Source organism: Myxine glutinosa, chromosome 13 (assembly GCF_964187855.1).
Source record: "Myxine glutinosa chromosome 13, kmMyxGlut1.1, whole genome shotgun sequence".
NCBI lineage: Eukaryota > Metazoa > Chordata > Myxini > Myxiniformes > Myxinidae > Myxine > Myxine glutinosa.
This window is the reverse complement of record NC_136273.1, coordinates 1,028,030-1,053,519: the sequence shown is the minus strand read 5'-3', so window position 1 is coordinate 1,053,519 and position 25,490 is coordinate 1,028,030. Positions and strand designations below refer to the sequence as shown.

The following is a 25,490-nucleotide window of genomic DNA, read 5'->3' as shown; positions in this document are numbered from 1 at the left end:
CCTATTTGCTATATTTTAGAATGACCTGTTCAAAGTTTGCATCGATGTACTAAATATGGTTGCATTGAAACTGAAGTAGACACCACATGTATAGGTTGATGTGTCACTGTGCTAACTCTAGTTTGATTAGTGACTTGGAGGGGGGGGGGGGGGAATGGTAACGAGGATTAGTAACTTGTGATGCAAAGCAAAGATGTTGAAGTGTCTGTGTCTGTGTGTGTGTCCCTCAAGATCCTGGTTAAACATGGAGTTCTTTCTTTCTCTTCTTTGCACCACACATCCTTTCCCACAGGCATCTGCAAAACCGTGTCATGTACACGTACGCTCTGCGGCAGAAGTTCGGTGTTGAAAGAAGCATTGATTTTGTCACTGTAAACACCGTGTTCCCAAACACAACAACACCTCCCTTGTTGGACTTTGACAGGTGCTTATACTTTGGGTGATTTATATTTGCATTTGGCCTTGTAAATGTGAAGTGCTAAGTGGTGTGGCGACACAGAATGCCACAAAGAGCAATGGTAGCACATCAAATCCTGAATGAGTTGGGTAGGTTTTAATATACAGATGACATTTGGATGAAGCAATAATTCAGAACTTGTCCTAAAGTTTAATGGTTCCTTTGTAAACTTATTTTTGTGTTCTCATTGTGTGTCCACCTAACAGGTGCTTCTGTGTGTGTTGCAGCTCCGTAGTGTACATGGCAGACCTGGAGTCTGCCCTGTATTACTCTCTGAGTGTAGAGGTAGCGAGTCATTCGGTCCTCAGCGGCAACTCTCTCAGAGCCCTTAAGCGTTACGTGACTATCCTAGCTAAGGTAAGGCCCACGGATTGTGTTTAAACCGTGAAGAGAATGAGTGAATTATTTAGTTATACGTTTATCTACATTGATCCCGATCTCGTAGCTATTTCCTGGAAGACTTCCTGTCAAAAGGACCCTCCAAATGCTGTCTGACTCGTTCCAAAAACAACCACGCAGGGAGGTCCCATACGAGGACATTCAGGATGTGCTGAGCAACTCTGTAAAAGTACGTTTGTGTTGAGCCTCACTGTTTCTGATCCTTGTATAACACACACAAACACACACACTCATGCACACACACACACACACACTCGCACACATATTCTCCGCAGACCTGTTCTGCCCAATCCTTTTTTTCCAACCTGGACTATAAAATGCTTTGCTTTATTGAAATGTTTTCCTGTTTCTCTTTTTTAAACAGTATTTATTTATGAGTGGGTTTTTGATCAGACACATCTACGATATAAAACACAATGTCTGTTTGTCTGTTTGTACAGATGTCTGTCCCCCTTCATAAGGACAACTTGAGTCGGGTTTTAAAGGCAATCTTTTAACACGAATGTGTGTTCACTACGGTCTATTTTTGAGGATAAAACAAATTCAAAAAACATTTTCCATAAGAATAATTCAGGATGGCTATATCTCTTCTATTTGAATTGTAGATGGTGATTTACAAGCCGATACCTCAAGGTCTGTGTGCAGAAGATTTTTGTTTTTTAAATAACAATAAATACAAGACGCAGGGAGGTGAAATTTGCTGCACGTGATGTGCAACATGTGCAGAGTACATGCCCCTCCTCAAAGCGTTCTCCCCGCTTCTTCCCCCTTCCAACTCTCACCTCCATCTCCCCCAACCTTCTTCCTCGCTCTTCCCCCTCCTCAAATAACACCTCATTGTGCCTCACCCAATCACCATCAAACCTTTTGTCCGCCCCATCCTTCCCTTTCTCCGAGCTATTCTGAAATCTCTGACACACCTTCAACAGCTCTCCCTACCTCTTCCACCTCTTCCACATCTTACCCTACCCCTCCTCCCCCCTGTTCTGTATCTGATGCTCCCCCTTCCTCTTCATTAACGGTATGGACCTCAAACATCCGGGGCCTTCGTTCAAACTTAACTGATCTCTCCATACAGGTTCCTTCTGTCAAACCAGACGTGATCTGCTTAACAGAAACTTTCCTCCTTTATGATGTCTCTGATTCCTTAGTATCTCTCCCGGGCTACTCCCTCCTCCGGTATGATAGACCTGAGCCTCGTCCTGGAGGCGGGGTTGCTATCTTTATCAAAAACTCTCTTCCTCACTCGCCATGCACTGCACTCTCTCCACCTCACCCCCAGGAATACCTCTGGCTACGGCTTCCCCTTCGCTCCCACCTCTTGTTTATATGTGTGTTGTACCGTCCACCAAGCAGTGATGACTCCATCTACATCTCGCTGTCTGATAATATGGACCAACTTCTATCTACTCATCCCAACTCTCTCTTCCTCATATGTGGTGATTTCAACTGTCATCATGCCAGTTGGCTGGGTGTGGGTACCTCTCTCACCAGCCATGGCTCCTCAGCAAAGGACTTCTGCGACTCACTGGGACTGACACAATCTGTCAATTTCCCGACCCGGATCTCAGTCAACGGAACATCTTCTCTTCTGGACTTGGTTATGACTAACTTCCCTGAAAATGTCTGCTGCTCTTCTTCTGCTCCAATCGGATCATCTGATCATGTCCTTGTTAAAGTGGACATCTCTCTGACCATCCTCAGGGAGCCTGCTCAGCGTCGACGAGTCTGGCATTTCACTCAGGCCAACTGGCATGGTCTTCAAGCAGCCATCAATCATCTGGACTGGTCTCCCATCTCTACCACCTCTGACATCAACTCATCCTGGGAATTCTTCCAAAGTAAATTGCTCTCTCTCATGCACAGATTTATCCCATCTCGTCTTCAGTTGTCATACCCTTCCTCCCGTCCATGGTACACGGAATCTTGTGGTGAGGCTGTTGCCCAGAAACAACTTGCCTTCGTCTCCTGGAAAGCAAATCCAACGGAAGGAAATCTCATTTCCTTTCACAAAGCCCGAAACAAGTGTGTGTCCACCCTCAGGAGAGCCAGGAAACAATATCTCTCTGTTCTCAAGACCGAACTCTCTTATCTGTCTCCCTCTTCCAAATCCTGGTGGCGTCTGGTCAAATCCGTTTCTGGTGTTTGTTCCCCCTCCATCCCCTCCCTTACCTCAAACGGCTACACAGCTGACTCCGCACGTGAAAAAGCTGAATGCCTCAACTCTGTGTTTGCCTCTAAATCTTGTGTCCCAAACCCATCCCTCTCTGTACCCACCATACCCAGTCGTACCCTGCTGTTCCTGGACTCCGTGTCCTTTCCTCCTGACAAGGTGGAAAAGTTTCTGTCAACCCTCGACTCTGATTCTGCAACTGGACCCGACGGCATCAGCCCACGGGTCCTAAAATCCTGCTCTACTGCTCTATCTCACCCTCTCTCTGTTCTCTTCACCCTCTCTTTTGCTCAAGGTCAACTGCCATCTGCTTGGAAATCAGCCAACATCACCGCTTTGCACAAAAAAGGTGCAAAAACAGATCCTAGCAACTACAGACCAATCAGCCTTCTTCCAATTATCAGCAAAGTCATGGAATCCATCATTGCTTCGGATATGAAATCTTTCCTCTTCTCCAATGGCTTGATCTCTGATCATCAATTTGGTTTCAGACCAGGTCACTCTACTCTGGACATGCTGCTTCTGCTGTCTCAACAATGGATGGAGGTCCTCAATGCCAAACAGGAAATTAGAGCTGTCTCCCTCGACATATCACGTGCCTTCGACACGGTCTGGCACCCCGCTCTGCTCACCAAACTCTCCTCCTTTGGTATCCATGGAAATCTCCACGCATGGCTGGCGGACTTCCTCTCTAGTCGTCGTCAACGTGTGGCCCTGAATGGGTTTCTCTCATCTCCTCTTCCTGTTCAGGCTGGAGTTCCCCAAGGCAATGTTCTGGGCCCCGTGCTTTTTCTGGTCTTCATCAATGATCTCTCTGACTCTCTTGAAAATCCTCTCTATCTCTTTGCTGATGACTCCACTCTCTGCCGCTCCATTCCTCTTCTCTCAGATCGGCAGTCTGCAGCCTCCTCACTCTCTGAAGACTTGGACAAAATCACAGACTGGTCAAACAAGTGGAACATGTCTTTCAATCCTGACAAATCTCACACTCTTACTATGTCTCTCCGAAAAGATCGACTGGACAACCCTCCCAGCTACTTTCTCAACAATCCTCTCCAAGAAGTTCTGTCGCTCAAGCTTTTGGGTCTCACTATCTGCCATGATCTTTCTTGGGAAAACCACATTTCCAAGCTGGCCTCCAAAGCCAGTCGCCGACTGGGCATCCTCCGTCGTGCGAAGTCCTTCCTCGGCACACCTGAGCTCCTCACCACATACAAGGCTTTCATCCGCAGCTCAATGGAATACTGTTCTCCCCTATGGGCCGGTGCTCCTGCCTCACACCTAGCTCGGCTTCACGCTGTTGAAACCAAAGCTTTCAGAATTATTGGAATCTCTCGCGATGAAGCTATCTCTGAGGGCCTTTCACTCACTCACCGCAGGCAGGTAGGTGGTCTTTCTGTCTTCTACCGACTCCTCTCCAGCCTTGCTCCCCCAGCTCTCTCTGTGCTCTGTCCCCCAAATATTCCTACAGGTCGCACAAGATCTGCCAGCAACCCTCTGATGGTTAAACTGCCGAAATCTCGGCTCTCTGCTCACCTTCACTCTTTCATTCCTCTTTTCTCCCGCCTCTGGAACAAACTCCCTCACTCCCTTCAATCCCACTCCTCCCTCCAGGTCTTTAAAACAGCTGTTCACCACCATCTCTTATCTTCCCCCATCCAAAACCTTGATCTTTTCTACCCCCGCTAATTCACCCCAGATCCACCTTGTTTGAAATTCCACTTCTTTCCTGGAAGTCCTGGCAGTGTCCATATGTTTTATACCTCTCCCACCGCCCCCTTCCCATGCCCCCCCCCAAAGCCCTCACCCTCTCTCAGATCTCTCGATGTCTCCATGTCTCTCGGTCCCTGCTCTCAAATGTTGTGTTTGTGTCCTTCCCCCTCTCTCCCCATCTTGTCTACCGCTCCCGATGTTATATGTTTTATGTGTCGGTTTGTCTTTCTGTGTGATTAATGTTCGCTCTTTCACGAGCCTCGATCTTGTATTTAAAAAAAAAAAAAAAAAAAAAGTAAAACAAGTGTTAATTTATATCATTTACTTTCATTTACGTGTGATGTCTACTAAATAAAAAATATCAGAGTACGCTAGTACTCTATGTAGGGATGGCGCGGAAAAAAACGTCGCTCCCATCTGCTACATGCAAAACTAAAGTTGGAGTATCTTCTTTAAAAACTCGCTTTGGGTACATATGAGAGCCTACCTGGTCTGTTCAGTTGATTGTCTAGGTGGGGATCCCTTTTCAGTTCTCCAGACCAAGGCAAAAGCAAAATAAAGCGAAAAAACGGGATCGGTCAAACCCGGAAATTCATCTTCTTGTTCATAATAATAATAATAATAATAATGTTCTTCAGACGGCATATTTCCGAGCTGCCTCGATCAATGGCAATGATTCTGCTACCATTCGACAGAGTTTTACTTCCTGCAACATCCTTTGGTATTATAATTCTCGTACCATGAAAGGATTCCATGAAAAGTACGGAAAACGACATTCCTATGTTAAAGAATATGACTAGGCTAGGCGTGGCCTAGTTAATGGGGGCGGAGCTTGATGCTTGATGGGGGCGGAGCCGCTAGACACATTTGCCTCCGTGTCGGCGTTATGCGTGATAATGTTATGTGGAATCGAATAATATCAGCAGAAATATCATGTCTCGGCAAATGCCTTGTTTTTTTCATTGTTACATTTATAAAAAAAACTAACAGAAGTACCCCGTGTTGCCGGGCAGGGGAGGGAAACGGGGGCGGGGGCAGGGGGAGGTGAGGGGAGGAGAGGAGGAGGGGAGGGGAGGTGAGGGGGGGAAGGGGAGGGGGGAAAGGGACCAGTCAGAAGTGGAAGCTCTTTTACGGAGAATTTATATCTTAAAGGGGAGGGAGGGGGAGGGGATGGGGGAGGGGACGGGGGGGGGATAGGGGAGGGGGGGGGGAAGAGGAGTGGGAGGGGAGTGAGAAAGGAGTGGGAAAGGAGGGGGGAAGGGGAGGGGATGGGGCAGGAGAGGAATGGGAGTGGCTCACGTTTCTGAGTTGTGTGATGCCGATCAGGAAGAAGAAGCCATTCTACCAAATTCGTACACTTCCGGAATTGTTTGATTTATTTGTATTCAAATGTCTGGTAATTGTATATATTTTTTTTAACTCCAAAAAAAACAACTTTTTTTTCTTTCAATTTTTTAAATTTTGTTATTAGGTTTTTTTGCCTAAATCACTCCCAGGCACTCACTGATGAACCTCTGAAAGTTTGATGAAGATCCGTTCAGCCATCTCTGAATAAAACGCGGACACACACAGACAACTCGATTTTATATATATATATATAAATCGGAATTTAAATTTAATTCAAAAATTGATCCAGACGTCTATTCTCTTTCAAACATGAAAACCGACAAAGGTAGTTATTTATCACAGCATCTGTAGAATTTTCACCCTTTTACTCAACTCCGTTTCGCTGTTATTTGGTGGAGCAAAAATTCAACTGAGCTTTATAGATATTTAGATAAAATAATAGCGAGGTACCAGTGCTTATACACCGCACATGGGACACGTGATCACCATCTCTCCAGAGTGACCCAGTGCTTTCTTAACCTTTTTAAAGGCACTGAACCCTAACGAAACCCACCGAACACTCGCGGGAACCCCTCAAATTTGACCAAAAATTTAAGAATTGCATCTTAATGCGTTTTCTGTTCTTCTTTTCGGGAGGCGATCTGGGAAATGCGTGGTTTTGTTTTGGCAAGGGCCACCCTCAAATCATTTTTGCATGCAAGCCTGCTCCTTTTCTTTGTTTTAATGTCCACCAGTTTCGAAAACGCATGCTCGCAGAGATATTTTGTAACGAACGGCGTGAGGATCTCAAGGGCAATTTTAGCGATGAGGATACCCTCCATTTGGCGGCACCAAAACGTTGAGAGCGTTGTTGTGCCGAAGAGTTGTTGTTGAGTCTGGCTCTGCTGAAGTTCGATGAGGTCGTCGAGGTATTGGTCGTTGACATCTGCCGTTGCAACGTCGAAAGTAAACGGCTGCCGCCACCCATGCTGGGTATTGCTCTTGGTCGGGGAAGTAGCCGTCGAATGACTTTCCCAGCTCATCCAAGTGCGTGGCAATCGCTTGCTTCAGCTCCCCCGGTACAGCAGTGCCTCCAACTTCAGACTCATCTTCGATCCCGCTCACGCACTCGTCCAGTAGTGAAAAGTTTGCGAAGTTGTCGTTCTCTGTTCGCCGCCTCCACAACGGTAACTTATTTTTGGGAAGCGCTCAGCTTTTCTTCAGATTCGATGACATTCACTCCACCGCCCTGCATCTGGCAATTGAGATGATTGAGTGCGTCGAAGATGTCAGCCAAGTACGCCAAGGCGAGGATGAACTCTGACTCTTGGAAGTGCATTGCATTGCAATGCTGGTGTTCTCGCAAAAACAGAGCTAATTCTACACGCAAGGCAAAAACATGGCTCACTACCTTCCCTCGTGATAACCATCGAACGTTAGAGTGGTAGAGAAGGACTTCGAATTCAGAGCCGATTTAATTGCACAGCTCTTTGAAGATGCGATGATTCAAAGCACGGCTTTGCACGTAATTCACAGTTTCAACGACGATTTTCAGAACATTGGCCAGTTTTGGAGGCAGGGTTTTTGATGCCAGCGCGTGTCTGTGCAGGACGCAGTGTGTGACGAAGATATGTGGTGCATTGGCCTTCACCAGCGCTCCAAAACCGGAGTTGCATCCCAGCATGGCTGGAGCTCCGTCCGAGCAAACTGCAGACACCATGTTCCACGAGAGGCTGTTGCTTCTGAAGAGGTCGTCCACAAGCTTCTTCACGTCAGCTGCCTTAGTCGTCGTTGTGAGAGGCTTGCAGAACAGAAAGTCTTCCTTGATCTCGTCCCCTTTGACATAACGCACAAATAAGATGAGCTGGCTCAAATTCGAAACGTCTGTCTCGTCGAGTTGAAGGCTGAATTTTGTCGGGCTCGCGACTATATCTGCAACTACCTGGGCGAGGATGTCGTCGCTCATGTCGTCGATTGTGCATCTGATGGTGTCATTTGAGAGTGGAACGAGAAACAACTTGTTTTCAGCAGCTTTTCCCAGCATGATGTTGGCCATCTTCAACGCAGCCGGTTTGATGAGTGTCTCGCCAACGGTGTGCGGTTTGCCCTGCTTTGCGATCAGGAACGCAACTTCATACGACGCGGTGAGGATCGGTTTGTCAATTGGAACGAAGCCGAGAGTGGGCAAGGTAGCACTTGCGTCGAATCGGACTCTCTTCAATTTGAATTCATCCAGCGTTGCGTCTTTGTACTGCCCCTCGCCGTGCAGTTTTTTGAAGTGTTCCTGTAGTTTTTCTGGTGCTAGGCTGGAGTTGCTAAACTTGACATTGCAAAGCATGCGTTGAGGACGCTGACTTCCGTCCCGTTCCGTCAAACACGTGAACCCGTACCGCACGTAATCCTCCGACCACTTCCTTTTTTTGCTCGACATACTGCAAAAAAAAATAAAAATAAAAGTAACAAACTGATCTTAATTGAGTTCAGGCAAATAATTATATGACAAAAATTAAAAAAGGAACATGCTTAAATATAATCAGTACCCCTCTGAAAACTGAGAAATTTTAACGAAGAAAACATAACTTATAGTTACGATGATGGGATTTATTATCTACGCAACTCTATGTCACCTCACATCCCATTATAATATTACCTAGAAAACTGTGAATTGTTAGTTTTGAATTGCGACCAAAGGAGTTGTATCACCTCCACATAATTTTCTGAGTAATTCAATCATATTTTATAATCACCATCCACTTTTGACTTTAATATAACTCTGAACCCGCCCTGCATATCCACAAACATTTCCAACTTACTTTTCAATTAATCAGTAACTCCAAAGTAAGGCGTGACCAATGACACACGGCAAGCTAATCGAGGCTATTCACTGGAATTTCCGAACACCTGCAAAATCCAGTAAGTAAGTAAGCAAGTAAGCACCATCAACAGAATAATTAGCAAGTTGCTCATTGATTCAACTTACGAGTCAGTGTGAAACAACTTATCTTAAACACAGACCAGAGAAACCATGACTGGGATGGGAATAGAATTACAAATAACATTTCCATTCGTTCTTAACATACACAGCAAAATAATAATAATAATATTAATAATAAGCATAATTACACATAGATTCAAAATTGATTCAAAACATTAAAAAAAAAAAAAAAAAAAGCAAATTGCAATGCGATTCGGAGGACCTCCGCCGAACCCCTGAGACTGGCTCACTGAACCCCTGGGGTTCGGTCGAACCCAGGTTAAGAACCACGGCTCCAGACACAGGTCAAGGCAAAAGCAAACCACATGATCGATAACCATCTCAAGTCACGGTTTCTCGGCGCCAGATTCGTTACATCGGCGCGCGTGTGTGTGTGTGTGTGTGTGTGTGTGTGTGTGTGTGTGTGTGTGTGTGTGTGTGTGTGTGTGTGTGTGTGTGTGTGTGTGTGTGTGTGTGTGTGTGTGTGTGTGTGTGTGTGTGTGTGTGCGCGCGTGTCATACTTTTTGATGTCGATTAATGAAGTACCATTCAAATGTACCTTTTAACCCTTTAGACTGCTGAGATCCCTTAGACCTTGGAAGACCCTTTAACACAGATGACCCAGATGACCTTTAAGACCCAAATCACCCAAAAGTCCCCGAGGACCCAAAAGACACAAAAGTCCTTAACGACCCAAAAGTCCCCAATGACCCAAATCACCCAAAAGCCCTTGATGACCCAAAAGTCCTTGATGGCCCAAAATACCCAGATGGCCCAAAAGACCCCGAGGACCCAAAAGACCCTCGAGGACCCAAAACACTCAGATGATCCAAAACTCCTTGATGACCCAAAAGACCCAGATCACCAAAAAGTCCTCAAGGAACCAAAAAGTCCATGATGACCCAAAAATCCCCAAGGACCCAAATCGCCCAAATGTCCCCAAGGACCCAAAAGTTATTGATGACCCAAAATACCCAGATGACCCAAAAGTCCTTGATGACCCAAAATATCCAGATCACCCAAAAGTCCAGAAGGACCTAAAAGTCCCCATGGACCCAAAAGTCCCCATGGACCCAAAAGTCATTGATGACCCAAAAGACCCTGATGAGCCAAAAGTCCCCGAAGAGCCATAAGTTCCCGAAGATCCAAAAGCCCCCAATAGACCCAGATAACCAAAAGGTCCCGATGAACCAAACGTACCCAAAAAACCAGGACGATCCAAAAGTCCCCGAGGACAAAAAAGACATTGATGACTCAAAAGTCCCCAATGACCCAAAAGACCCTGATGACCCAAAAGTCCCCGAAGAGCCAAAAGTTCCCGAAGATTCAAAAGCCCCCAAAAGACCCAGATAACCAAAAAGTCCCGATAAACCAAACGTACCCAAAAAATCAGGATGATCCAAAAGTCCCAGATGACCCTGATGGCTCAAAAGTCCCCGAACACCCAAAAGTCACCAAAGACCCAAAAGTTCCCAAAGATCGAAAAGTCCCCAATTAAAATTCCAACGGGCCCCCTAGTTTAATAAGTTTTGAACTGACATTTAGTGATCCTTTCATCTTTGTTTTGGCGTACTGCATCGCCTGGTGTGGTCAATGGTGAATTAATTAATGTTTAAATATAAAGATCCTAGTTTCCTTATGCCTATGCCCTCTTACCTATGGCTACTGGGATTGGGGATTTGGGAGAGGAACGTGGAAGCAGGGGGTGCGGGAGAGGAACGTGGAAGCAGGGGGTTCGGGAAGCAGTACCAGTTCACTGGTAATTCCCTGTTTGTCGTAAAAAGGCGACAAAAAGGGTTGGCGGCAGGAAGGGCATCCGGCCGTAAAACATTGCTTCAAAAAGGGGACCCAAAAACAACAACAACCACGGTCCCCGAAAAAGGCCAACCCCCGCTTGCCAGGAAAAATGGCCTCTAAAGGTGGTTTTTTTCTTCTCTGATCAGACCAAAGTTCCAGAATTGATGCGGCGATGCGGTTTTTATTTTTATTTTTATTTTTTTTGAAAAGCATGGATTGCATATATCAGGTTGTTTTTTGTTGTTTTGTGTTTGAGTGTTGTTTTTTGTGTCCTCATGCCTTGTGGTCCTCACCTGCCGTGGCGCCGTCCAGAGAGAAATTAAAGACAGCCAATGGGACTGGTAGGCCTTTTTGTAAATAATGAACACAAGCTTAAGTTATTTTAAAATGTATTTATTCTGAAAATTATTAAGTTTTTCAAGCATATTATATATAGACTGCCATTTCGTTCTCGAGATCACCTCGAAGTACCATCAAACATTCCAATGCGTCGATCGCGCCAACACTGCGCATGCGCAAGTGGTCTAACAGGCCGATGGTCTCCCAGGATCTCTTCTCCCAGTCCACCAGATTATCACAGACACTTACAACTTCATGTCAAATGAGATAGGATCCAGGCCTAACTAACGAGACCACCCGCAGCTCTCTAGGCCTTCTGGTTGCTTCACACGAACCCGACAATAACGTCTTCGTTTCAATAAATGACAATATCCAGCCGATTGGATTCATGACGGCACGGCACACAAAACTACTCATATCTTTGGAACGGCTGCTTGGAATTGGACAAACGAAACGTAGTTTTGTAGGGGAGAACCGTGCGCGAACGTCGATACCAATGGCGACCCTCACAGACGCGCGCTGTTGTTGGTACCGTTGGAAATTTGAAAAAAAAAATATTATTATTGACGCGCAGGGTCAAAATCGATGCGCGCGCTGACCAGAGACTGGAAATATATTTTTCTCGGCCTAACAGTAAATAAACTGGTTCTTACTATTCATTTTTCACACATTTGATGGTACCCTTAAAATATATCTTTTCCGTGTCGTTATGTTCCCTGAGATGGCTGAAAGTGGTCTGAGTTATATAAGTTATATATCATCTGAAAGGTAATTATCTGCTGGTCATTATAAATGGCATATATTTTAGATTTAGTGTTACCACTGGCCTCAAAAATCAAGTCGAACAGCTATACCCCATGTTTCGCTGTGCCAACGTAACACAGACTAGGATATTCGAACTTATCTATCTATCTATCTATAATTCCAGTAATCTCTGTGTGTTTGTTTGTACGTTTGTACGTTTGTTTGTCTGTGACCGCTGTTTCTCGACAACCACGGGTCCGATATACTTTAAACTTGCCAGGTATATTGCTGGGGACCCGAGGATGTGCCTTTTCAAGGTTTCATATTAATCGGACAATTACTTACCGAGCTATGTCCAAAAAACGATTCAACCAATCAGAGAGCAGCGAGCTATCGCGTGTGCCGAACGTGGCGGACACACTCTGCCTCGGATGGCACATTTGAGAGCGTATTCATTTATTTCACGTTTGCAAACTATGTTGGCGCTATGTTGGCGTTAAACTATGTTTTAAAACTAATAAAAACCCCGGGGGGATTGTCACTGTACTCGCAAGCCGTTCGCCGTTCGCTTTGGCGTTGCGAATGGACCAAAACATTTCATGCACCAAACCATTTCATGTAAAGCGTTCGCCGTTCGCTTTGGCGTTGCGAATGGACCAAAACATTTCATGGACCAAACCATTTCATGTAAATAGAGGGGGGGATATAATTTTAGATATAGATATAGTACGGGCATGCCCTAGTATCTTCAATCCAGCCACACTCGACTTGATTGACATTAACAACAACTTTCTGGACATTCTTCATAAAAATACCTTTCATTTGATACCAAATATGTCTTCTTACCAGTAAACATCTATCAGATATGACACTGTAAACAGACCGCAGGTGTGCCGACAATTGCCGCATATGCTTCTCAGATGGTCCATGTGGTAACACTGTGCTAACTTTCAACACAATTAAATATGAATTGCTAAATTCACACACAATCACACCTTATTTGTTACAGGGTAAAAACATTGCTGCTTTCTAGCTGAGCAACATACAATGCTCTCAAGTCTGATAGTTTCACAACCTTGTGGCTATGTAACACCTCCTTATCTACAACATCACAAACTACTTCAAAAGCTTTCTTGTGAACTTCTTCTAGTTCTAGCTGATGCTAGATTCTGGCTGATGTTCTAGCTGGTAAATTTCTGAATAGTAGCGAGTGGTTGACAAAGCTGCTTCATTTGCAACATGCATGTATTCCTGTAACTAAATCGAGGTAAAGTGTGACTTAATAATACATTGTCAAGTAACAATGAGCAATTGAATGATATTTCACTTTCCAATTAAAGCACCTTCCATGACTGACAATGTCTATCAACGCGATCATTTCGTGCAGTTATCGCGATTGTCGGCACACCTGCATTCTGTTTGAAGTGTCATATCTGATAGATTTTTAGCCGCGTCACAGACGCTGCTCATAGAGTGCCCTCTGCTGTTGTTGTTGTTGTTGTTCTTCTTCTTGTTCTTGCAGAGAAGACAAAACCTCAAAGCTCCACCCATTCTGGGAACCATAGCTCCACCCATTGTGGGAGAGCCTTCATATAAACAAATATCCACCATTTTATTAACTCGCATAGCTTTGAGGCCTGTTTTGTAGGCCCGTGGTGTCTTCCTCTCTCACACAGTTTTATTTCAAATCAAATTCGATATACCATTTCATTTTTCACAGTCGCTAACATAGTTTTAGACTCGGTTGAAAAAAAACTGGAAGAAAATCCGATGAAAGTTGCCCTTTATAGAACGAAATGAATTCTCAAAGGCCTGTAACTTCAAGTCCATTGAGATTTTTTTTTTTTAAATCGCGGCATGGTCAGTCATACACCGCCCGAAATAAGAGACGGGAAAATGCCGAGATATATATATTTGGTTTAAATCGCGGCATGGTCAGTTGTACACCGCCCGAAATAACAGACGGGAAAATGCCGAGATATCTATCTATAATTCCAGTAATCTCTGTGTGTATGTATGTATGTATGTATGTATGTATGTATGTCTGTATGTCTGTGACCGCTGTTTCTCGACAACCACGGGTCCGATATACTTGAAACTTGCCAGGTATATTGCTGGGGACCCGAGGATGTGCCTTTTCAAGGTTTCATATTAATCGGACAAGTAGTTACCGAGCTATGTCCAAAAAACGATTCAACCAATCAGAGAGCAGCGAGTTATCACGTGTGCCGAACGTGGCGAACAGACTCTGCCTCGGACGGCACATTTGAGAGCGTATTCATTTATTTCACGTTGGCAAACTATGTTGCCGCTATGTTGGCGTTAAACTATGTTTTAAAACTAATTAAAACTAATTTGCGATTCTTTCGCTTTCCTGCGCGTTTGTGCACGCGATGGCGATTTCTTTACCAAACTCCGCAAGCCGTTCGCTTTGGACCAAACCATTTCATGTAAATAGAGGGGGGGGGGGGATTGTCACCGTACTCGCAAGCCGTTCGCTTTGGACCAAACCATTTCATGTAAATAGGGGGGGGGGATATAATTTTAGATATAGATATAGTACGGGCATGCCCTAGTATTAAAAATTCGTCCATTTGATGACGATCGTCACGATGAAATATTTAATTTATACGTCGTCACAATAATGTGGAGAGAGGAGCATAGCTTCGTTCACGTGTCGCCACACACGGGAAATTGCCGAGATATATTAAAAATTCGTCCATTTGATGACAATCGTCACGATGAAATATTTAATTTATACGTCGTCACAATAATGTGGAGAGAGGAGCATAGCTTCGTTCACGTGTCGCCACACACGGGAAAATGCCGAGATATATAAAAAATTCGTCCATTTGATGACAATCGTCACGATGAAATATTTAATTTATACGTCGTCACAATAATGTGGAGAGAGGAGCATAGCTTCGTTCACGTGTCGCCACACACGGGAAATTGCCGAGATATATATTTTTTAAATCGCGGCATGGTCAGTCATACACCGCCTGAAATAACAGACGGGAAAATGCCGAGATATATTAAAAATTCGTCGCCACACACGGGAAATTGCCGAGATATATTTTCACTTTGCACAAAAATAACATCAAGTAATCGAATCAATAGGAATGTCCTGTGCCTATAACATCGACGTTATAGGCAACGCTGCATCTAGGCATTGTGTAACATCGACGCGGCTTTTGTTTTAATTAAAACTTTTTGTACTTGTTATTGACAAAAATACACATTTGGTATCAAATGAAAGGTATTTTTATGAAGAATGTCCAGACATTTGTTATTAATGTCAATCAATTCTTATTTTAATGGATTTGAAATGGCTGGATTTGAAATACTAGGACGTGCCCGTACGTGGGTGCCCGTTCGGAAAAACATTCCAAACCGCGTGGCAGTAACGACCACAGAACCCCCCCCCTCTATTTACATGAAATGGTTTGGTCCATTCGCAAAGCCAAAGCGAACGACCACAGAACCCCCCCCCCCCCCCCTCTATTTACATGAATGGTTTGGTCCATTCGCAAAGCCAAAGCGAACGGCGAACGGCTAAATCGCCATAGCTCGGTAACTACTTCTCCGATTAATATGAAACCTTGAAAAGGCACATCCTCAGGTCCCCAGCAATATACCTGGCAAGTTTCAAGTATATCGGACCCGTGGTTGTCGAGAAACAGCGGTCACAGACAAACACACACACACACACACACACACACACACAGACACACACACACACAGAGATTACTGGAATTATAGATAGATTAGTTTGAATATCTTAGTCAGTGTTAGTTTGACACAGCGAAACATGGGGTATTGCGAACTTGCGAACTTGAAACGAACTGCGAACTTGAAACTTGCGAATTGCGAACTTGAAACACAGCGAAAGCTGTTCGACTTGATTTTTGAGGCCAGTGGTAACACTAAATCTAAAATATATGCCATTTATAATGACCAGCAGATAATTACCTTTCAGATGATATATAACTTATATAACTCAGACCACTTTCAGCCATCTCAGGGAACATAACGACACGGAAAAGATATATTTTAAGGGTAGAATCAAATATGTGTGAAAAATGAATAGTAAGAACCAGTTTATTTACTGTTACCAGTTGATTTCATGTTGAGGGGACCCTAGTGCTTCAAAAATATAAGGGGTGGTAGAGTTGTGGGGGGGTGGGGGGGGGGTGCACGAGGACCATATCTGGCCCATGGCCTAATGGCAATGACTGGAGTTTTACTTGGTGCAGAATTCTTTGTTATAATTTGTTTCTCCAGTTTATTTCTCCAGTTAAATATTTACAGATACTCTCTGAGAGCGTGTTCTCTCGTGCTCAACCGAGGCCATCGTAGTTTGGCAAGGCCACGCCCTTCCCCACGCATACTCGATCAACCCTGAACCTTGCTATGCGCATGCGCAGATAAGAAAGCGTGTCACGTGTACACTGTACAGTGTGCTTGACTAACGTCTTTCTGATTATTTATAGTGACTGTATTTTTGTCTGGCGAGAATCTACTCAAGTATTACCGAGGTCTTCTGATTTCTCAGAACCAGGATTTGAATACTTCAGATAAATACTTATATCTTGTCTTGATAAAGTTCTTCATTGAAGTTAATTTTACAAAACTATTACACTGGTCAACAGCCAAATTGGTTCTGACTTATTTTCAACTGTTTCTAACTAATTTGGTGCCCACGAATCCGAATCTGACCTTAAAATTTCGCTGTCACGTAACCTTGACGTAGTACATCATAAGTGTGGAAAAAATATTTAGAGCATGCGAATTTCTTCATTAAGTCTCAATAAGTCTATTCATTGTCACAAAAAATAATATGAACTTAAAGTTTTTATTTACATCACATAAAAAAAATGTAAATCTCCAAAAATAATATGAACTTTATAAAATATCACAAAAAATAATATGAACTTAAAGTTTTTATGTACATCACATAAAAAAATGTAAATCTCCAAAACTAATATGAACTTTTTAAAATATCACAAAAAATAATATGAACTTTAAGTTTTTATTTACATCACATTAAAAGTGCTTCTGAACTTTACTTTTGCATTTGTAGGAGCAATCACTTTCTCGCTGTAAAGTCCAACAGTAGTCGCCCATCATGTTTGGATTGAATCGGCCTTGATATCGAGTCTCCATGATGGCAATTTCCTGGTGAAACCTTTCTCCATGTTCATCACTGACATCGCCAGATTTTGTGGAAAGAAGTCCAGATGAGAATGGAAGAAATGTATCTTGAGTGACATTGGAGCACCGAGCGCCTGGTAACTCTTCAACATCTTGTCCACAAGCTCTTCATAATTTGGTGCTCGAAAATTTCCAAGGTATTTGTTAGCAAGAGTCACAAAGCTATCCCAAGCAACGCTTTCCAGCTCAGATAGTCTCGTTACAAAGTCCTGATTGGTGAGTACGAGACGAATTTGAGGACCATTGAAAACACCCACCTTTAGTTTGGCCTCAGATGCAATGCCTTGGAACTTCATCAGCAAGTAGTGGAAGCCAGCACCATCTTGATCCACGCCCTTCACAAAGTTCTTCATCAAACCAAGTTTCAAATGAAGTGGTGGTCAGAATACCTTCTCAGGATCAACAAGAGGTTTGTGAATTTCAAATGAAGTGGTATTCCTATGGTATACTGGTTCTCAAAAACTGGATGTGCTAGTGAAAATTGGATATCATAATCGAAATCTACAGGTTCCTGTTGGTTGGAATCACCTCAAAATATACTAGAACCATACAACTTTTAAAATTTTGTTGACCAGTGTTGTCAGAGAGTGTGCTGGCACTGTCGACTCTATGTACTAACGTAGGGATGCTGTGGATAAAAAATTCCGGCCCCACCCACTGATACAAAACAAAAGTTGGATTATCTCTTCGTACTCTCGTAGTAGTTTATCGAGGACACTTGCAGTTTGAGTGTATAATAAGTTTTATTGACACTTCAAGTGAACAAAACAGTCAAAACCACGAGTGTCTTTCACGTCCGGCCATGTATAAATAAATTCCTCTCGAGAGGCTCCGCCCCTCCCCTCTCTCCCCACCCTATTGGTAACTCCTCAGTCACATTTGCTCTACGGCTAGGATACGGCGGCCGTACCCCCCCTAAATTGACAGAAACGTGCGGTGGCCGCAGAGTTTCTGAGGTGGCCTCAGGGTGGCCCTAGGGCGTATGGCTATCTTTTACAGGCCGTAGGGGTCGCCGTGGAATTATAGCGCGGAGTTATAACTTTTTTCATTTCTAGGTTGGCCGTAGCAATTCGACAAGCCGTAGCCATGACAACTGTAAGTGCTGTTATACATATGAAAAAGAACTGGTATATATACCCACTCGTTACCGTCCGTCTGGCCGCACGTTCGCCTTAGGGCCCCCCTGTGGTCGCCTTGCGGGCACCTTGAGGCTACCTTGCGTCTGCCTTGAAAATTATATGGCCGCCGCAGGGACGCCCTAAGGTCACCGTGCGACGTCAAATCAAAGACCGTACGGCACCCCCACGTTTTCGGTCTCCACAATTTCTAAATACCCCGTGCGGCTACCCGAAAAATAAAAACATATGTGACTGCTACATTGTGTGACCGTGGAAATACTGCGGCCGCCCTATAATTGCTAGTGGCCGTAGATTTTTTAGACCCTACGGCCGCCGAGCCAAATGTGACTGAAGCATTAGAGGGAAACCACACCAATTATTTTGGCATTTCTAAGTGCAGGTCCTTGTGTGGCCTGAGGCTGGATGAAGACATTACTCTTTGAGAAACGAGCAATAAGACAGAGCTGCAAGATACAGTGAGGGTTATGTAAGGCAATACAGGAACACATGTGCAGTGTTTGACTTTGCTGACTAAGATATCTTGGCACTTTTGCTCCAAGGTTGGGTATCCTCTGAGTACCATATACCATTGTGTTATTCCACATTGTAAAAAAATTTCAGAAACAAGTGAATAAAATAAATTATGCTAAATTAAAAAAGCAATGATGGGATGACAAACTACAGTGTAAAAAAGGTCCTAAACAAGATAGGGATGATGTTTGTTTAGAGAGTAGCTAACATTATTTCCATCACATAACAATCCCTACATCTAGAGTGTTGAAAGTTCCCAAGAGCACAGTGAGCTCCATCATTAGGAAATGGAAAGAATATAGATTAAAAGACATTTAGGTCTCTTCTCTTCTTCGAGCTGTCCGTCCAACCAAACTGAGCAACCGGGCAAGAAGGACCTTGGTCAGGGAGGTGACCAATAACCCAATAACCCAATGACCACTCTGACAGAACTACAGAGTTCCTTGACTGAGATGGGAGAACCTGCCGGAAGGACAACAGTCTCTGCTACCCTTCACAAATCTGGGCTTCATGGGAGAGTGGCCAGACCGAAGCCGCTCCTGAGAAAAAGGCACATGACAGTAGATTTTATCCCCTTCCCCAGATACATGCCTCCTGACAACTCTATCTCCCCTATCTACACATATCTATTATTATGTGTAGATCAGTGACAAAAAATTCTAAGTTTAAATCATTTTAAATTCAGGCTGCAACACAAAATGTGAAAAAGTCGAGGGGTGTGAATACTTTCTGAAAGCACTATAAATAGTCGTTTATAGTGTGTTTCGATTGTCTGCCAACAAAGCAAATTTGGAATATTGATATTGTCCCAATCCAGATATCTGGAATATTTGGATTGGGACAATTGCGAATTGAGTCGTTTTTAACTAAGGCCATTGTAAGTTCTCATAATATGCTTAATTTTGAAAATTACAAGTTGTACAGATTAATCGAATATATTAAATTAAAGCCAGATCAGCTACGTATTAAATAATATGAGTCAGAAGGGTGAAAATAAGATTTGGAGTCATTATGACACACGTGGGGCAGTTGTACCATCATAAGCTATGGTAGATCCACATATACAATGCCTGCCGCGCAACCTACGTGCCACCATCTCCAAGCCGCCACATGTCAACATTAGTTCACTATGTTAACAAATATAATTTCGTTCAAAATTTTGGTAGATTAGCAAAACTATACATTTCTGGAATACTCAGAGCATGAGGAATCCAAAAATTAATGTTTACATTTGCGTAGACACCTTTGCGAAAATGACCCTCAGGACAGTGATGAAGAGTCAGGTTCACTATGTTAACAAATATAATTTCGTTCAAAATTTTGGGAGATTAGCAACCTGTACATTTTTGGAATCATCAGAACATGGAGAATCCGAAAATCAATGTTGGCATTTGCACAGACACCTGCATGGCCGCCATAAAATACATATTTTGCGCTATCTCGGCTTCTAGTCAACCTAGAGACTTAATTAAATATGCTAATCCTATGTTTTCTGGGTTAAGGAATCAAATAAAGGCCTCAAAATAGTGCTCAGGATTATAGAAAAGCAACAAACAAAGGTAATTGAAAACCATTGTCTTTATATTTGTGATATAACTGTATTACATAATACATGATATTGCAAGTCCTTTGAAGTTATAGGTATGGGGTTTATAAAGCAAGAAAGCAGCCTTGTTAGTATCAGATTGAACTATAAGTCCTATACACAGGATCTACGAGGTCTACACCGTTCAGGAATATGCTTTTACACATCTTCATCACTGTCCTGAGGGTCATTTTCGCAAAGGTGTCTATGCAAATGCAAACATTAATTTTTTGATTCCTCATGCTCTGAGTATTCCAGAAATGTATAGTTTTGCTAATCTACCAAAATTTTGAACGAAAAAACAGTGAACCTGACTACATGTAGATCACGTACACTCCGGACTCTTGCGCTGGATACATGGCGGACCCCTGAGGAGAGGGACATTCGGTGGGGAGGGGGAGGGTGTTGGCATTGAGAAGGGAAGGGGTTGTGAGTGGAGACGGAAAAGTGAACGCACGCTAAGCGCTGCTAACACCGGGTCTGATAGATTGAGACGGTGCTTTGTGAACAGACATGGCTCCGATGAGCCGCGGGAAAAACCGGATTGGGGAAGATTTTTTTACTGTGAATTGGGGAAACAAAAGCAGAATGTGTCAACTCCCCCTGAAAAAGAAAAACTGGAAAAATTCTGGAAATAATTTTTGAAGATCGAAAAGAACATAACAAGAAAGTAGAATGGATCCCAAACTTGGAAAAGAAAAAACAACATCTCAAAGAATTCCCCCCATTGATTTATTGATGAAGAGAAAATTAGAAAACAATTTTTTAAACAAGAAAGAGCAATCAGAGATTGCAGAGGCCTCGCCAGGACGTTTTTTGTGATTATTAAGGCTTTTGTGTTAAAACAAACATGGCGGCCGAACCATGTGACCAATGACGTTATCATATTAATTTTTCTCCACCAGTGTATCCCTAGATGTTCCTCAAGAAATTTCATCTTGATCAGATGAAGTTTTGTACGTCTAATTATGACATCATAATGGAGGCACCTATGACATCATTAACATACGTTATTCCTCATGGAGAGTTCTTTACAATGAGTCATGTCTCAATTTTTAGCTCACCTGGACCGAAGTTCAGAGGAGCTTGTGCGATGGCGCGGTGTCGGTCCGTCAGTCCGTCCGTAAACACTTGAAACTTCTTCTTCGAAACCGCTGATGGGATTGCGACCAAATTTGCCACAAATGATATTTGTTGTGTTGTGACTAAAGTTTGTTCACGTCATTTAAAAGGTCGGGGTCTAAGGGGATTTACCGGTGTCAAAGTGGGTCCAGGTTTGACCCCCCCCCCCCCCCCCCCCCCCCCCCCCCCCAAAGTAGGTATTTGCTCTTTTCTCAGAAACTACACAAAATATTTTGATGAAACTTCACCACAACCTTCATCACCCGTGATGTACCAATGTTTGTTCACGGCACTAAGAAAATGTGCCCTTTTGGGGGTCTACGGGGAGGGGGGGGTTTAGAAAATGTGCCTTTTTGGGGAGTCTACGGGGGGGAGGGTTTAGAAAATGTGCCCTTTTGGGGGTCTACAGGGGGGAGGGTTTAGAAAATGTGCCCTTTTGGGGGTCTATGGGGGGAGGGTTTAGAAAATGTGCCCTTTTGGGGGTCTGCGGGGGGGAGGATTTAGAAAATGTGCCCTTTTGGGGGTCTACGGGGGGTAGGGTTTAGAAAATGTGCCCTTTTGGGGGTCTGCGGGGGGGAGGATTTAGAAAATGTGCCCTTTTGGGGGTCTACGGGGGGGAGGGTTTAGAAAATGTGCCCTTTTGGGGGTCTGCGGGGGGGAGGATTTAGAAAATGTGCCCTTTTGGGGGTCTATGGGGGGGAGGGTTTAGAAAATGTGCCCTTTTGGGGGTCTGCGGGGGGGAGGATTTAGAAAATGTGCCCTTTTGGGGGTCTATGGGGGGGAGGGTTTAGAAAATGTGCCCTTTTGGGGGTCTGCGGGGGGGGAGGATTTAGAAAATGTGCCCTTTTGGGGGTCTACGGGGGGGGGGGAGGGTTTAGGTATTTGCTTTCTTCTCTGAAACTACACAAGCAATTCTGATGAAACTTCACCACAACCTTCATCACCCATGATGTACCAATGTTTGTTCAAGGCATTATAAAAATTGGGTTCTGAGGAGTTATACAGGATAGGACGGGGGGGGGGGGGGCAGGTGTTGCCCCCCCAAAATAAGTGTTTTTTTTGGTTTGTTTGTTTAAAGTCTTGTGATTATGTTTGTATGATCTACATGCTGTCCTGTGTTCTAGCAACCATTGAAATTGGTTTAAAATACCTTTAGTCGATGCAGTATACTGTTTATTGTACCAGGTGAGTGCTAGGGGTATTGCCCCTATGTTTATTTACACAAAGACAGCAACTTTTCAAATGATGATTATGAATAATTAAAATCCAATGAATTCCTCGAAGTCTAAAGACGACCCAAATGAGGGTGCTGCAAGGTCTGAGGGAGAGGCAGGTGAGGACGCTGGTGAAGTCCTTGAGGCATGTACCGAGAGGGAGGCTGGACAGGCAGGTGGAGGGATCAGGGCGGGAGAAATGGGGTGATCGTGAGCTGCCTGGCAGATTTCCGTAGGTTTCTGTGCTGCTTTTTGTAGGGGGGCAGCACTTCATCCAACCACATCTTAACTTTAAGGTAACGCTCCATGACCAGGTGGGCGTCCTGTCAGCGATCGCCCGCATGTGATGCGTAGCTAGTGGGACGCCCCGCGAAGCTCGCTTGCAGCAGGGCTAAAATATTTTTATGTTTATACCGTGAAAACCCATGGAAATTCAAAGCACAAGGCCGCAAATGTAGAAGCAAGTCTTGCTCGTGGTTCATGAAAATTTTGTTTTGCTCCCGCCAAAAACCGCGAATTTGCGGAACACAAGGCCGTGAATATGCAGGTTCTGCGAATGTTGGAACCGTGAAAGTTAGGGTCCGAGTGTTTACAGGTATCCCATGCTTAGTGAAGGTTCGCCACAACAAATGGTTTCATTTCGGACTAATCGTCGCTTAAGGAAGTCATTTCAGAAGGCTTGGAATAATGACTTATTCAGAAAGAAAGGGTTAAAAATAACCATTTCCTCCACCACCTGCAGCCGCCACCTTCTTGTACGGAAACTTGGACTCCAGTTTGTTTTTTGGTGAAGTGTTAAAACGAAATTAACTTTCGTAATGTGTTCCTGTATTTATTATTAGCGAAATAATAATATTATAATATGACGTGTAACTACAACCATCGTTATACCAATCATATGTCTTTGCTTTTAGACCGAAAAATCACAGTTAACAAACGAAGCGTAATTTTCACAGGAAAAAAGAATGGAAAACGAGCTCCCACATCATGAAGGTTTGCATAACAGAGGTATAAATGGAGGCTCGTTGGAATGGGTAAGAAGAGGTGAAATTCATCGGGATGAAGAATCGGGGTCATCATAAATGCCCAAGAGGAGGGATATACTACACCAATGACTTTAGGAAAATGGTGGGATTGAGCCAATCGGACAAATGCAGCTTTTGTGGAGAGAAACAGAAAGTACCAGTCACCTCCTTTTGGGATGTAAAAAACTCATGTCAGAACAGGTGTACACAGAAAGCCATGACAGCGTCTGTAGAGCGATTCCCTGGCACAACTGTAAACATTCCAACATTCCGGTCCGAGAACAATCATGCAAACGCAAACCAAACTCGATTCTTGAGCATGAACATGTATTACTCACACATGACAAGAGGATCCCATAAAATGTGGACATTGCATTCGGACATCATGCTCAAACATAAAAAGGAAAAGACGCCATTGTTCATTGAGGTTTCGGTTCCCAATGACTTTGGACTAAATGCTTCAGAAACCAGGAAAATGCTCAAATACCAGGATCTGAAAAATGAGGTCAAGAGGTCTTGGAAATTGAAGAAAGCTGAAGTTGTACCGGTGATAGTCAGAACATCAGGAATGATCAGGAAACCCCTCACTGAGCCCTTAAAAAGCATTCCGGGGAATATCACGACAAACGAGCTTCAGGTGGAGGCTGCCAGAGGTTCAGTGAGGATTGCAAAAGGAGCCCTTGGAATGAAGATGTAAGAATGAAGTTTCACAAATCTGGTTCATGAATAATGATCCTTTACCGAAAAAAGAGGTGGAGATTTCGCGTTCTTGGAGAACTTCCTCCCACCTCCGAAAACCTGCAGATGGAAATAACAACCAATGGTTCGCATAACGAACGAGTATAAAGGTACATAACCCCTTCGTTAAGCGGGACATACCTGTATATAGTTTTTAAAATCTTTTTTTTTTCTTTTTTTTTTCTTCACAAAACTTTCCATCCTTTCCCGAAAGGAATTTTATAATATAAATTATATATATATATATATATATATATGTATACATATCGTATTATATACCATTAAAGGTATCCGGGTCACAAGCTTGACATTGCAATCTGAAGCAGGTGTAGGATTTACAAAGACGTGCTCACCTGTTGATGTGGTTCTTGTGTGTCACTGGCCCTACCCACAGATACCAAATGTCTACTTTCCAGAAGGAGTAAAGTTTGTTGGATGTCAGGGCTCACAGCCCAACCTGAGAGGATACCCATGTTCATTATGGATCTTGTTTCACACTCTGACGGTGCGTGCGGCTTCTCACCATGATGCCCTTGTCGCTCTTGGAGAAGGTGAGACTCTCCTCTTTGCTCCAGGCCTTCATCTCTTGCATACGGCAGTGTTTCCTGTACACCTGTTCGCCCATAAACTGCTGCAGGAGCAATTGTTTTCCTTGTATTTCTTTCAAATATAAACCATTGCAAAGGACTTTTAAAAGCATTTCCAAGAATTGAAAATGTCAATATGTAAACAAAACGCATGTGTCAGTTACCCTCAAGGTGTTGACTTACCGTCAAGGTGCTGAGTTACCCTCAAGGTGTTGACTTACCATGGAGGTGTTGAGTTACCCTCAAGGTGTTGAGTTACCCTCAAGGTGTTGAGTTACCGTCAAGGTGTTGAGTTACCGTCAAGGTGTTGAGTTACCCTCAAGGTGTTGCGTTACCGTCAAGGTGTTGAGTTACCCTCAAGGTGTTGAGTGCAAGAAAGCACACTGCTTTTGACACCTTATTCAGCATTCTGTCTTAATGTTGAGTGTCTTCCT

At 43.7% G+C, this 25,490-nt stretch overlaps 1 protein-coding gene across 1 annotated transcript in view; it reads left to right on the top strand.

Annotated features, from left to right (window-relative positions):
• Positions 1-25,490, top strand: part of LOC137438501 (sulfhydryl oxidase 2) — a 147,448-nt gene that overhangs the window by 103,974 nt on the left and 17,984 nt on the right. The window contains exons 7-10 of the mRNA XM_068133593.2: positions 293-424; positions 685-814; positions 903-1,025; positions 24,864-25,020. Coding sequence (XP_067989694.1) covers positions 293-424; positions 685-814; positions 903-1,025; positions 24,864-25,020 — 542 coding nt within the window. The remainder of the gene's footprint in view (positions 1-292; positions 425-684; positions 815-902; positions 1,026-24,863; positions 25,021-25,490) is intronic.